The following is a 14,638-nucleotide window of genomic DNA, read 5'->3' as shown; positions in this document are numbered from 1 at the left end:
TGTGATTAACAGGATTGCTATAACTTGTAAGCCATGCCAGTGTCCACATGAAATGTTTAATCTAGAGTTGATTTGATGAAAATCTTTGTAGCATGTTTATACTTAAATATTGAGGATGCTAATTGGAGGAGGCAAACTGATAGAAGAGCTTCTTTCTTAATTTAGCTGGATGAATCCATACTGCTGTGAACTTTGGTGTGAATTTGAATAGGCTTGGATTAGAGATGCATTTGGTCACACAGTTTTTAAAGCAAAACCTTCTCAAACACATCTATTGTGTGGCTTTTTTCCTCTGGAAACTATTTTGTTGAATATAACTGTACAAAACCTTTAGATTAAGAACATGATGTACTATTTTTATTTCACATCAAATCAAAGGTGACAGACTACAGCACTGTATATGGTATTATTTGTGTTATAAGAACAATTCTAAAGAACACTAGTTTTGGTTCATTTGCTGTAGGATTCATAAGCAAAAAAGAAAATATTCACAGCAGGATTGAAGTTCAAAAAATACTTTTTTTCTTAAATAAGAATTATGTACACATAAGTATGAGAACAATTTTAAATTATTTAATTATCCTTTGCCAGCTTACTTGAAAGCAGTTACATTCTCAGGCTGATGTACAAAAAACCATCACTTGTTATTAATTCAGATTCTTAAAGATTTGTATTGTCCTCAAAATGGACAAAACTAGTAACTTGCAAGAGTTCTTCATTGGTAGTTTATGCAGATTTTAATCCACTCAGATGTAGAGTGGAGGTACTCTGCAAGAATACTGTATATAGAGTCAAGCCTGGGAGAATGCAACTAACTAGCTAAAATGATGTATTTCATAAATGAATCTTTACTAAGGATAATCTGAGTTAATTTGAAAACTGTATGGTGGAATGTAGGCTTGTTCTGTCCTCCTATGAAATCTTACCTTTATTTTTCTACTAATTAGTTAGAAAGTTTGAATTGACTTCTATTAACTTTGACAGTGTTTAACATTTCTGTAGTGCATGTTCTTGCTTTGTACTTATACAGTACCTGGATATTTTACCTTTCCTGTATGTACTTTGGGATAATACATAGCAGGTGAGAAAAGTTGTAAAATCATGTTTGTCAGAGCTTAGTTTATCTTGTGCATGGCTGTAGAATTGTGTTGTAAAGTGCCTGTGGCATGAGGTGAGAGTTGTCGCACTGTACCAACTAGTGAACTGTGTAAGAACATGCTTTTCAAATATCATCAAACTTTAATCTGTGGAAAAATGTTTTGAAAATTAGATGGTTTTGTATTAGGGCACTAGATGTAGCCTTTTTTGGGGGTTGAAATAGTACAGTAGAGATATTTCAAAATGTATATTGACTTGGAATATTTTAAGGGCTTTTAAAAGTTTTCCTACTTGTAACCCAAAACCTTTTTGAGAACTTGTCCTCTAGAGATACAGGACTATCACAGGAACTATGTTCAGATCTGAAGTACAAGCATGTACAAAAATCCAGAGGTGGGAATGTAGACAGTATTTCTGGTGTTTCTTCTTGTTCTGTGTCATTTTTTTTCCTTCTTTTTTTTGGTAGTAATACCTTTAAATATGCTGTGAATATTTTTAATGTTGTGTAAGAATTCACAAATTGCATGTTTTTTAGCATATAGGATTCTTCTAACTAGAAAATAACCAAGCTGTGTCATCTTTAGGAGGGTGTTGGTCAATACTGTGTCACACTTGACCAAACCTGTCAGGAATTATTTCAGCGCTGTTCCTGCTTGTTCCTTTATATGTTCTCATATCTTTATTAACTTTATCTGTCTCCTCTGTTTTAGGATGCAATTCGAAGCCATAGTGAATCAGGTATGGTTTCCAAAAATAAAATAATATATAATATTATTTTGTGTTTATTTTCTGGTTCATAAATCTTCTTGGTTTTATTTTTATATTTAAGCTTCACCCTCTGCTCTGTCTGGAAGTCCTAACAATATGAGCCCCACTGGCTGGTCTCAGCCCAAAACCCCAGTCCCAGCCCAAAGAGAGAGAGCCCCTGGATCCAATACACAAGAAAAAAACAAAATTGTAAGTATGGTAATATTTGATTTTTTTTTTTTTTTAATTTTTTTTTTTTTTAAATATATTAAACTAGGCTGGGAGTAGTGGTGTGTTGGGATAAATTTCTGTACTTAAAAGGCAATACAAGCTGATGGTGATCTTGGATTCCACTGCACTGTGTGTATATAATAGCGATATAATTTTGACTAACTTGGGAAAGATAGCACTATTGTGTTGCGTTATAAATACCCAGAACAAAGTGTTTTGGATTGAAAAGAAATTTCAGACAGTATTGTGAAATTATTTTTCAGTACGGATTCAAGGATTACCTTTTTAAATCTTTAGAGGCTGCGTCTTTTTTATTCTTTTTCAATATGTTTAAAGTTAGCCTTGTTATCACTATTTGAACTGTATTGCCATAGCTTCCATAGAAAATAGATATTGATAATGCCATCATTTTCGTAGTAAAGTTAGTCAAAATGTCTCAGGGAAAAGCAGATTTAACAAAATGCAAGTTTTCCCTCAAAGGCTTGATTTAAACTTGGGGGGAGTGGGAAGAAAAGTGAAAATAATAATGAATAATATCTCAAATTTTTTTGAAGGCTTGTAAGATTTAAAAATGAAAGTACAGTTGCTTAGTGGGACTCAGACTTGCTAATCACTTAAACATTTGAGAATTCTGCTCTCATCTTTTTGGCTTATTCCTTTTGAATATGTAAATGAGTTCCTGAATTTTCGTATTGTAATTTTGAAAAAGTCAGTAAGTTTCTTAAGTATTTCAGATGTCTTTAAATAGTTGATTATAAAATATTTGTTCCTTTTATGTTTCTAGTGCAGAACTTAATAATAGCTTCTTAAGCAGTTAAAGCCATCCAAGAAAATGTTTTGTCTTTTTCTTTTTTCTTTTTTGTAAAAAAAACCTACCACCCCTCACAAATTGAGGTGAAAAACAAAAGTCCAAAATGCAGGACAAAACCCTCAAGGTTTTGGTGCATCTTAAACTTGTACAAAGGAAGTTATTTCATTCTTGGTGTGTATATATATTATATATTTATATATAAATATATATATATATATATAAAAAATCAATATCAAATGTAAAATATATTTGATTAAATACTTAGAGTAAAGCCATGTCAATTTTTGTTCCAGAGGCCTCGTGGACAGAGAGATTCCAGTTATTACTGGGAAATAGAAGCAAGTGAAGTCATGCTTTCTACCAGAATAGGGTCAGGTTCTTTTGGAACTGTTTACAAAGGCAAATGGCATGGTAAGTTCTTGACAAGCGTTACCGTCTTCTCAAACTGTTAATACTGTAGGACAGCAATCCAGAAAAAGGTAAAATTGTTTTAATGGTGCTGTGTGCTTATCTACCACTAAAGGTGCTAGGTGAGAAATATTAATTTCCTAATATTAACAGTGAGGAAGTTAAGGCAAAGAACAGACATCAAAATTTGAATCTCACAACTGCCATCTACATGTTTGCTGTACTGGAGCCAACATTGTTTTCTTTATTACTGTGTTCTACAACAGCTTGTTTTCTGAAAAGATTTCACTTTCTGTTAGCAGGATTGAAATAGCAGAATTAGCTGGGAAATTTCACAGCTTGATGTTAAACTAAATTTACCTTATATTTTTAATACCTCTCTGGTTTGATTAGCATAGTTATATTCAGGGTGGCAGGGAAAGGAAATAAGGATAAATTGCTTTTACTGTGCTGTGGAGTTTTTCTAAGGAAAAAAGGTTGATGTGAGAGTTTATGATACAAAGTTAGCTGAAGTACTTTGAAAAGAGGCACACTGCAGAACTACAGAATTAGGTTCCAAATTCAGGGCTTGTGATGTAAAAAGAAACACACACAAACCCCTCCAGGCCCTAATTTAAATAGTGTTATTGTCGTAAAATAAGCCAAATATAAGACAAAAAAGAATCTGGAAACTTAATCTTCCACCCTCTATTTTTAAAGCATGAATACTTGTATGTCTTAAAGCCCAAATGTTGTTGACATTAATGGAAGGACTATTCTTATGCTAAAAGTAATAATTCATGAATAGTTAAACTGATTTTCATTATATAAGTGAAATGGAACACAGAAATCAAGAGGAAAGATAGGTTAAGATTTTGCTAAACAAGGTAATAAATGTGAATTTCTTATTAACATACTTGAATTTTGTGTTAATAAATACTCTTCCTGTATCAAGAACTTTGGTTCTTCCTATGTTAAACAGGAAATACATTGAGCTACATTTTTACAAAGAACCTTCAGTTGTGTGCACAAGATGGCTGTATAGCGATCACCTAACTCAATATCGATAAGATTCAATACCTTATTTGTGGTAATTGTTTATAGTTCTCCTGATTTCTCAGGAAAGTCGAAATTAAATTAGTAAAAAAATTTTTTTTTTTTTTTTTTTTTTTGTAACCATCATTTGCGGTGTGGTCTTAAAGTATTTAAAGGGTTTATATTTCTTGCAAGTCTTTTCTGTTTAGAATTGAAGAAACTGGGATCTCGCAGTGCACAGATTAGTGAAACTGCAGACTTTTTTGTAGCAACCTATTCTAATAGTACAAATGCAGCAATAAAAATGTCTTGGTGACGCTAAATGAAATTAATTGAAGTGGGCAGATTGCTGCAGACTTAAGTAAAAATTCTATATTAAGTTAGAAGTGTTGGGATTCCTAACATGCCCAACTATGAAGGGCTGTTTGCAATGAACCTTTGGAGAGCGCCTGTGGAGGATTGTGTACAATTTATATGCAAACCGTATTAGGTTTCCAATAAGCTTCCCTGATTTAGTCTTCCAAAATAAAAATGAAGTGTCAAGGACAGTCTTGATCTGAGGAGTGCGTGTCTCGTTGAACAGGTATCTTGCACTTCCATATTTTTCCAGATTGTTCTGATGGTTAAGTACTAATTTTCGTATTTGCACCACTTCTGTTACAGACCCCATTTGGATCCTGTAGTGTCCTGTAGCATGCTTCTAAATTTAAAAGGCGGAAAGAGAACCAAGGCAGTTTAAATGGGTTGGAAGACTACCTATCATAAACACTCACATTTCCCCTTTGACCCTGGTAATCAGTTCTAGGGTTTTGGTGGTTGGGGGGTGGCGGAAGCTGATTTGTCTTCAGATTGCTGCTAAACAAAACAAGTGCTATTGTGTATTTGTTTCTGTAGAGAAAACTGCTTGGGAAATGCCATCAAGCCTAAAAAAAGTGTGGCACCTGATTCAGTAAGAACAGTGTAAGGATAAAAACATCTTTTCATCTGTGGAGCAAGGATCATAATGGAGAATATATTGAAAAATAATGTGAAAACATTTGGCCTGTAATCAGTGGATGCTGCATCCTTGCCTTGTCTTGGCATAGGTCATAGCAATATACTTCAAGTATTGGTAGACCATCTGTTGCTCTTGTATGGCAACAGGAGTTGCAGTAGGAACTGGCTACTTCAAAGCCTGTGATTTTGGTAGTCACATGAACGTGTAGTCTTTCTACCAGTTATGATCTCCTGTTCTGGTCTGCAAGCAGAGAGATCTATAAGTTGTAGAACATTATGCATGCTGCAAATGCGAGATGGTTCTCTTCATGAAGATGCTAGAGGATAAAATAGGAAATATATTGCATTTACTGAAGTTAAAGGAATGTATATATAAATGTGTAACAATGTGTTCAATATTTGTACATCGTTGTGACTTCAAATTATACAGCAAATTAAGCAACTGGTAACTACAGTGGAAGATACTGCAGTTCACTCAGGGTGCTCTGAAACCTTCAAGTACCAGCTTGCATATCCTCCTCATACTTTGCTGGCAACTTTTTTTTTTTTTAATTGAGCGCTTAGTGTTCCTAATGTATTCAGTTGATCATTATATTCTAGAGACATGCTAACATACTCTTCAAATACTTCTTGGAAAAGAGATCATGTTAAGAAGAAAATAATTAGTGATTGTGGTCGCTGAGAAATCTGTCACTCTAGGGATTTTTTTAATGTAGATGATGATTCTGTAATGCTAAGTGGCAGCAGCCTTTAAACTGTGGGATAAGCCTATGTTGGAGTATAGCATTTCTCAAATCTTTTTACTGCATATGGACTAAGATTGATGTTTCAGCTTTCCTAAGCTGCTTTTACCTTCCTGTGACAGTGTTAAGGCAAGTTTATCCCCCTCTTGAATTCTAAAATGCTGTTCATCCGTAGTTAAAATGAAGGTGATGTTTACTTCTTTCACTGAGGAATCGGTAGGTCTTGCTGTTAGTGCTTTTACTTTTGGTAGAACAGTCGGCTTCATTCCACTATTGTACCTTTTTTGAATCAGTTCAATTCTACTATTTTCTGAATGTACACTGTAAAGGTTTTTACAACTTCATTCTCTGAAAACAGTCTCTAAACAGATAACGCTGCGTCATCATATATTCCTCTCTGTATTACCCTTTAACAGATTCTGAAATTTAAAGCAAGCACTGACACTGAAAAAAAAATTCAAATGAAACTTTTAAGTAAAATTTTAGAATGTATCAGCTTAAAGAACAGTAAGATGTTCTGCTTTCCGTAGTCCCCAAATTTGTTATTGAAATATTAAAATCAGTTATATAGTTCTTGATTTTTCTGCTATTCCTGGATAGAAAATTTATCCCTCCCATTCCTGAATTTAGCAGTATTTAAATCTAGAAAGTTTGTTTTTTAAATAAAGTTTATATTAAAAAAGAATGTGTGTGTATATACTTATATATAGTTTATATATATATACACGCATATAAACTTTAATATATAAACTTAATTATATAAAAATACAAAGGTGTATGTATATGTGTGCTAAAGCTGGACAGAAAAGGGAAGGTGATGAAACTTTGAATATTGTTTGGAAGCTGAGATACTCTGATGTGACTGTGCATGAAATAATGTGCTGAGAATGCACCTACACTAGAATACCTTCGTTTTCAACAACTATTTGAGATTTTAGTAGCTTCGTATCCTGCAAAAAGCATACGTGTAGTTCTAGCCAGTCGTAGCTGTTAAAAAATAGAAGGGAAGCATGTGAACAATTAATGACTTTTTCCATTAGACTGAAATTCAGGTAAATGAATTGCTTGATACTACGGAAGTTTTATGTGTCTGCAGGAAAATCTTGACCTATGTACAAATTTGTAGAGGTGTACTGTGCACAAATTAGGAATTTTAAGTATACTGTATGTTAATGTTATTTTGGGAAAAAAAAAAAAAAGCTGCATTTTTAGTAACTGTTATGGTAAATGTATTTTCAGGGGATGTAGCAGTGAAGATACTAAAGGTTGTAGATCCAACCCCAGAACAGTTCCAGGCTTTCAGAAATGAAGTGGCTGTATTAAGGTGAGTTGGTAGTTTCATTGCTAAATTCTGTTACTCTAAGGCACTGTATTTGACTACTACCCCTCCTTTAAGATGTCTTGCCCCATATTCTATGCTTGGTAGACACAAAAAGCAGATATCCAGAGAAGAAGAATAAAAAAAAGAGATTGTATAGTGATACTTCTGAACATTGTTGTGGAGCTGTGAGACAGCAATCATAATTTGGAGTATTTCAGTGGTTCTTTACTGTTTCTGAAAGTAGTCTTTTTGAATAAATAATACTAACATCCATAATTGTTCAGATCACATTTGGCATACAGTAGAAGATGAGGATTAATAAATTCTGCTGTAATTCTCATCATCGGACAGAATACTTGAACTGTACCTTTTAAAATTGATGTATGCTCTGATCTACATAACTGTTTTCTGCTTTCAAATACTGTTTTTGTGTCCAGTTAACTGTCTGTAATGTTAATCCTGGAACAGAACCAGTTAGAGTACATAAGAACTGTCTTCTCATCTGTTAATTCCTTCACAGTTTATAACGACCCTTTAGATTCCTGTTGGGATTCAGTCTTCTATCTAAAGTTGTCACTTTTTCACAGCTTTCAGGATGTTTTCTGTTATTCCAATAACTTTTTCTAATACCACTTGCAAGTGTGAGTGTTCGTTACCAATTTCAAAACCCATGAATTTTCATGACCTCTTTTTCTAAGAGGTTGATTTTAAATAACTTCCTTGGAACTGAAAGGAAGTATTTTAACTAAAAAGCAGAAAATCAACTGATGTTATTTAAAAATTATAAATTGGCAACTCTGGCATATTTTTATAATTTTTAAAACCAAACTTTACACGCAGATCCACTTAGCAAAAATCGTGCAGGAAACTCATGTTTTTGGACTCAAAAGCTGAAATATGTTCCTTCAGCCAGGAATGCATTTTTAAAAGAACTTCAAAACATTATTCATAAAGATACTAATTTCTCTCTCTGCTATTTTCTATTAGGAAGACTCGGCATGTTAATATTTTGCTCTTTATGGGATACATGACGAAAGATAATCTGGCCATTGTTACGCAGTGGTGTGAAGGAAGCAGTCTGTATAAACACCTGCATGTTCAGGAGACCAAGTTCCAAATGTTCCAGCTCATTGATATTGCTCGGCAGACAGCACAGGGAATGGAGTGAGTAGGATAAACAATGCTGGCTATTTTTGTTCTTGGAGTGGTGTTTCCCTTCTCTTCCCCAAACCCTAATACGTGGAGTTCTTGTGCTAAAATAGTAATGGGTCAAAATGGTATACCAAGTAAAGATTTTGTGCAGCCTTAATTCAGCACTGTTGTATGCATTCTTACTTTCATTTAGTATTTCTTTTCCCATAGATTTCTTGCCTTAGTTCATGTTAGACCACTAATCACTTAACAGTCAGCTTTTCGGTATTTTATCTTCTTTTGTAGCTTCAGGTCTTACTGTAATGCACTAGATGAGATCCTATTCTAAACATAGAATTAACTTTTTTTTTCCCCCTTCCCTGTGTTACTTACTATAACATTGCATTGTTTGGCAAACACTAATTTATACTCGTGGTAGTCCTGTGAGATGAGAGGATGGCTGTTCTTGTTCTACAGCTACAGGACTCACACATGCAGATGTATTTTGGCAGCATTCTCCAGATGTTTGAGCTGATACAGTAACCACCTCACCTCAGAACATGTTACAATGTTCGTAGCATAGAAGATGCTGACATTGGCTGATGCTGTCAGTCCTCATCCATTTTATAGATCAGGACCCAGGTTTCCAGTCAGACACCCATAAAACTAGGATATCTATTGTGACTGAAAATTAAAGGAGTTTGTAAAAAGTAAACCTTAGCATAGCATACAAATTCCATGGATATGAGGGTAGCACCCAGTTTTCTAGGGCATTGAACAGTTCCATAACAATGATGCCAGTCTTTCCCTTCCTGAGATTTATTTACTGCATTGCTTCCACTTTCTGTAATGCATAAGGCGGTAGTTGTCAGCTAGTGCTTGCTACGTTACGTTTCTCTTTTCCCACAGTAGGCACATCCTGTAAATTGACTAAAGCAAGAGGTCTGTGAAATGGTTGAGTATGTAATAAACTGTCACAGTGTCTATCAGTAAATTGAAAGGCCAAGTTTATGTGAACATCCTTCATAATGGCACTTTTCCACTTTTTCTTTCACAGCTATTTACATGCAAAGAATATCATCCACAGAGACATGAAATCCAATAGTATCCTTTCCTAACTTAATCCTGTTTCCTTTCATGTGAGAGTGATTTGTTGTTAATATGGAGCTTTTTGGGGGGTTGAAATAGCTGTTTCAAATGTATATCAGTACTAATGAGTAATTCCTATTGATGAATAAGAAGTTACGTTTTAGCAAGGACTTTCATAGAACATATGTGCTTGCTTACCAAACTGTTGTGATGAAAAAAGATGTGCAACAGTTGTGCTCCAGAAGTGTCTCATTTTACTTAAATGATGTTTATGCAATTCTCTGTTATCCAGATGTTGTATTGGACAGAAGCTGCACTCTTTACTTGGCGGGAGTTATGTGTGCGTGTGCATGCTGATGTATGTGTGCACATGTGGGTTTTGTTACTGTTTCCCATATATTTTTAATAAATTTAAAACACCTTCACAGGACTGGCAGAAATGAAGCCAAAAATCCTACTTTAAACTCAAGAAAAGGCAACCTTTTACCACTATATTTCTTTCAAAAATACAAGTTTAGTAATGCATATGGAGTAAAAATGTTGTGAACTGATGTCTTTCACCTTTGAAAATGCTTGCTTTCGAAATTGCCAAGAGCATCCATTGAGCTAGCAGCATAAAGTTGTAACTTCCTTTCATAAAATGTGAACAGACTGTTTTGCAAATGTCATCATAAAAAAAAAAAAAAAAAAACAAAAAAAAAAAAAAAAAAAACCGCCAAATTCAGTAGTTCCGTAATGTAAGGGGATTCCCATTTTCAGCTGAGCTAGAAAAATAATCATTTTTGTATATAGGAGGTCAGGAGTTTGTGATTTCTGATAATGATGACTATTTTTGTGAAATAAATTAACTCTTCTCCTGACACGGAAATGAGAACTAGAAGTCTGTCACGTTTAGATTTCCCAATCATCTTTTTGAACTTAAAGCATTCTTAAATGAAATTGTGAAATGATATCTTCTTCAATTACCCCAACAAAGGAAGTGCTAGCTATCAATCTTAACAGACAAATCTACTAAGCAGATAGATTACAAATAGTACAGACGTGCATATTTCCAGTTGAAATAATTAAATCATAGTTAAATCTCAGGAAATCTGCCAGAGAGCTTTATGTAAATAGATTTCATTTTGATACTTGTTTCTGCTTGTAATTGTTTTTTCTTAGTTTTCTTTTTTGAGTTGTGATGACTTCTGTGTTGTTTTCCTATGTGTCTCTTGACACCGGTTATTTAGGTACCTGCAGTCACTGATGTTAATTAACATAGTTGATGTCTATCCTAACTCACCATGAAGAAAAATGTACAAATAATGCTGAAACATCTGGTCTTCTTTAGTCTTAAATTTTAACTCTGTAAATATGGATGCCATAAAATTACATTTCCTCTGTTTAAGATACAACTAATAGCAGGTTTAAAAAAAAATAATCAGCTATATTCTTGGATGGTTGGCTTGCATTTGTGATAACCTAACCAGGCACTTAAGAAAATTCAGAATTGTTTACTTAAGTTTTCTACAGAATTTCTTTAACAAATGTTCAGATATATTTCTTCATGAAGGTCTCACAGTGAAAATAGGAGACTTTGGTCTGGCAACTGTAAAATCCAGGTGGAGTGGATCTCAACAGGTGGAACAGCCCACTGGTTCAATCTTGTGGATGGTGAGCAAAACATTTCTCTGCTTTTAAATAGCTGGCTTTCATTCTGTTAATATATGTTTTGTCAGTTGAACCTATTTTAAAGCTTTAAATCTAAATGAATCAACCTATGCTGTTAGTACTGTGTAGACTTTTATTCCAGTTGTACGACAAGTTAAAATTAAAGAATAAAATGCTGGAGTGCTTAATTGTCCAGAGTAGACACCATTCACCTAAGGATTCTCCTTTTCATTTTTGGAGTTATGTTAAATATTTAGGGGAGAGACAGGGCTGTCAGTGGAACTGCAAGGAGCTGTTCCGAGGGAAGAGGAGAGCCTCTCTCTTGCTCTAATCCTGCCATTCCCCAAATGGGCTTGTCTCACTGGAGAGCAGGCTTTAATCTGCTTAATTGTGGCTTTGTGAGACAGGTGAGACCCTGTCTTTCTCTACATTCTCTTCTTCCCCTGCTCAGGACTTGGCAACATCCCTTCTCACACACATTTGCTGATCGCACATTCGGCAGCTTTGGCAGGGGATTGGGGAAAGGATAGGGAGTGCTTCTTGATTTATGGGAGTGAGTAGAATTCATCTTTGGTACTGTGGTAAGACATCTGATATATACCAAGATAACGCTGTTAGGCTCACTACTGCTCCTCACCCTGCACCGGATGGTTGCGGGAGGTTTTGAGGCAGTTCAGAACTGTAGCATATGCATGTCAGTTTGGGTACAGAAGTTTACTGGAATGTTTATGGAGTTTCTTTTGGAAGTGGTACTGCAAAGTCCTTGTCTGAGAGGACATTCCCAACAATTGCATTTATGTTTAACTTCTGCTGGATCTTAAAAGGCAGTTCCACAATTTTCCTTCCAAAAATCACCTGGAGAAAATCTATTTAGTAACTTTTCAAATGTGCGACTTCAATAGAGTAAATAGAAAAAGTGGGACAGTGCCTGTTATCAATTAAAAAGCATAATTAAAATTATGCAAGAATGTCTTATTTAGCACTCATATTAAATATTTTGTTGAAGTTTCACTTGACTCATTTTTGTTAATACTATGCAGTTTACTTAAATTCAGCATGTAGACTGATCGCCAATGTTTTCTAGCTCCCAGGGTAGGGCACACAGCAATATTTGTGGCATGTACTTCAGGGAAGTGTAACCAGATAAAAATGACTTGCTGAATGCTATCTATTAGTACATTTCAAATCTTTTGATACTTAGCAGTGAATGAGCTGCAGGTGTTACTTGAAACAGGTTTTCTTTTTTAAAAAATTATTCTATTACTAGGCTTGCAGCCTTCCTTGTTACTTAAGTTACTTGAGAAAAGTCAAGAAGAGTTCATTAAGAATATCAGGATGCTTGGCCAACATTTGTTTGTGACATATGAAATACACAAATCACCTGAAACGAAGTTACAAAACCAGAAACAGTTTTTTCTTAAAAAAAAATAATAAATACAAAAAGCCAAAGCTTTTCACAGATTTCCATAAAATGTTTTAAAACTAACTTACCTATGCATGGCTATATACATGAAGCAAATCTTAGAAAAAAACCCTGCATTTTTGCTCTTTGCAGTTTTTTTCATCTTAATCGTTTATAGACGATCTTTGCTGAGTTGTCATTACCTAGAAGGGGATGTTGATTCTGTTTCCTTGAAAGTTGATATAATCTCTTCCTGAGTCTTTGTTGTTGTACTGTTGTACTTTAACTAGTACTTTGCTCAGTAATTCTGAGGGACTTCTTTAGTGGTAAAAAAAAATCTTAGTCAACAGGAAAGATATTTTGGTGGTTTATATCTTGTTTTATTAAATCGTTCAGCGTTGTTTCTGTTCTTTAGCTTCATCATTTTGCTTTGTTTTGCAAAGATTCAGGAATGCTCCTGCATTTCTTCCCTGATCTTCAATATATGCTATTTTGTATTTGGCTTTCACGTTTCATGCAAATGTTTTGGTATCAATTTTACAAGAGACTAAGTCTGTATTAGAATTTTATATTTCTTCCCTTTAACATCTGTTAGCTCTTCAAGAACTGATAGTGAGAGACTCAGGCTCAGTTGCATGCAAGATGTAACACAAGTCAATATATATTGCAGATTGGAATAATAATAATATTTTTAATGATTGTTGAATTGAAGTGTTGCTTTTTTGTTTACTTGCAATTGTATTGAATTTTGTTTTTTAATAAGATGTAGAGTAGCACTGCCTGAACTTTTCCAGAGTCTTAGGTAAAAGTAATCAAAGGTTTTGAGGTATCCTTTGTTCACTCATTTTTGGTTGAACTCACTCTCTCTGCTTTCCAAACATTTTCCTCTTTTCTTGTCCTTTCCATTTCTAAGTTCTATTAATATTGCTCATAATTTGTTTCTTTTTTCCTTCTTCTACAGGCACCAGAAGTGATACGGATGCAGGATAGTAACCCATTTAGTTTTCAGTCAGATGTCTACTCCTATGGAATAGTATTATATGAACTAATGACAGGAGAGTTGCCATACTCCCACATAAACAACCGAGATCAGGTACGAAACATTCTTTAGAATACTGCATTTTATTTCTGGGCATAGTACATTTTGTTGTCCTTGAGAAACGCAAGATAAAAACAAGAATTGAAATGTTGTTTACAACATGATTTGTTTCAGCAGTAAATCTGTGTAATTGAATGTTTACTTAAATATTGACAGTGACAGTTACTCAAAGGAAAAAAAAATTCTTTGTTTAATAAACATTTTAAGTGCCCTGTTAATTTATTCATGGGTTAAAGCTTTTGCTACATCAGTAAAATCTTGATTTATATATTTGCGGTTATGTAAAATTTCCCTTTTGATGTTAAATGTGCTGTTCTTATATCAGCAAGATTGGATTCTATGCTTTTTACTAAGTGAAAAAAAATAGTGGCTATTGTCAAACCTTTTAGTATTGAATGTTAGTTTATTTAGTCTTTACTAAGTTGTAATCTTACCAGGTCAGTTAAGCAATAATTACAAAGAAGCACGTTAAGGACAGAAACCTCAACTGTTCTCTTTACATGAATGCTTTTTCTGGCTTAGCAAGTGTAAAGCTAACTCATTCTGTAGGGCGTGAACTTAAGTCTCTCAGAGCTCTTTGATCTCTGTTTTGCTGATCCTTAGTTGTGGTTTGTGTTTTTTGGGTTTTTGGGGGTTTTTTGGGTTTTTTTTTTTGGTTTTTTAAATTAAGATCTAATAATGAGCAGTGTGTGTGTATGGGGATAAACTATTAGATTTTAGCTCCTATTATGTTATATAGTCTGTACTCCAAGTAGAAGAGGCCAGTGCTGTTAAGGAAGTTTTTTCTTATTTTTAAGGTTGTCTACAAATTGGGATATTGGAATGTGTTTTAATTCATAATATTGAAAGCATATGCAAGTTTTAATAATCATTACTGTCACAAAACATGCAACGCTTG

At 34.1% G+C, this 14,638-nt stretch overlaps 1 protein-coding gene across 3 annotated transcripts in view; it reads left to right on the top strand.

Annotated features, from left to right (window-relative positions):
- The window catches only part of RAF1 (Raf-1 proto-oncogene, serine/threonine kinase), a gene marked incomplete at its 3' end in the record, with an annotated part of 44,477 nt that overhangs the window by 27,688 nt on the left and 2,151 nt on the right, over nucleotides 1-14,638 (top strand). For all 3 annotated transcript variants that reach the window (XM_082322094.1, XM_082322093.1, XM_082322095.1), the window contains 8 exons: nucleotides 1,809-1,836; nucleotides 1,928-2,055; nucleotides 3,181-3,298; nucleotides 7,288-7,372; nucleotides 8,357-8,533; nucleotides 9,558-9,604; nucleotides 11,124-11,242; nucleotides 13,603-13,734. In XM_082322094.1, coding sequence (XP_082178220.1) covers nucleotides 1,809-1,836; nucleotides 1,928-2,055; nucleotides 3,181-3,298; nucleotides 7,288-7,372; nucleotides 8,357-8,533; nucleotides 9,558-9,604; nucleotides 11,124-11,242; nucleotides 13,603-13,734 — 834 coding nt within the window. The remainder of the gene's footprint in view (nucleotides 1-1,808; nucleotides 1,837-1,927; nucleotides 2,056-3,180; nucleotides 3,299-7,287; nucleotides 7,373-8,356; nucleotides 8,534-9,557; nucleotides 9,605-11,123; nucleotides 11,243-13,602; nucleotides 13,735-14,638) is intronic.

The sequence above is a fragment of the Platalea leucorodia genome (genome assembly GCF_965183815.1).
Source record: "Platalea leucorodia genome assembly, chromosome: 9".
Taxonomy (NCBI): Eukaryota; Metazoa; Chordata; class Aves; order Pelecaniformes; family Threskiornithidae; genus Platalea; species Platalea leucorodia.
The sequence above is the reverse complement of the archived record's forward strand: the minus strand, read 5'-3'. Positions and strand labels throughout refer to the sequence as shown.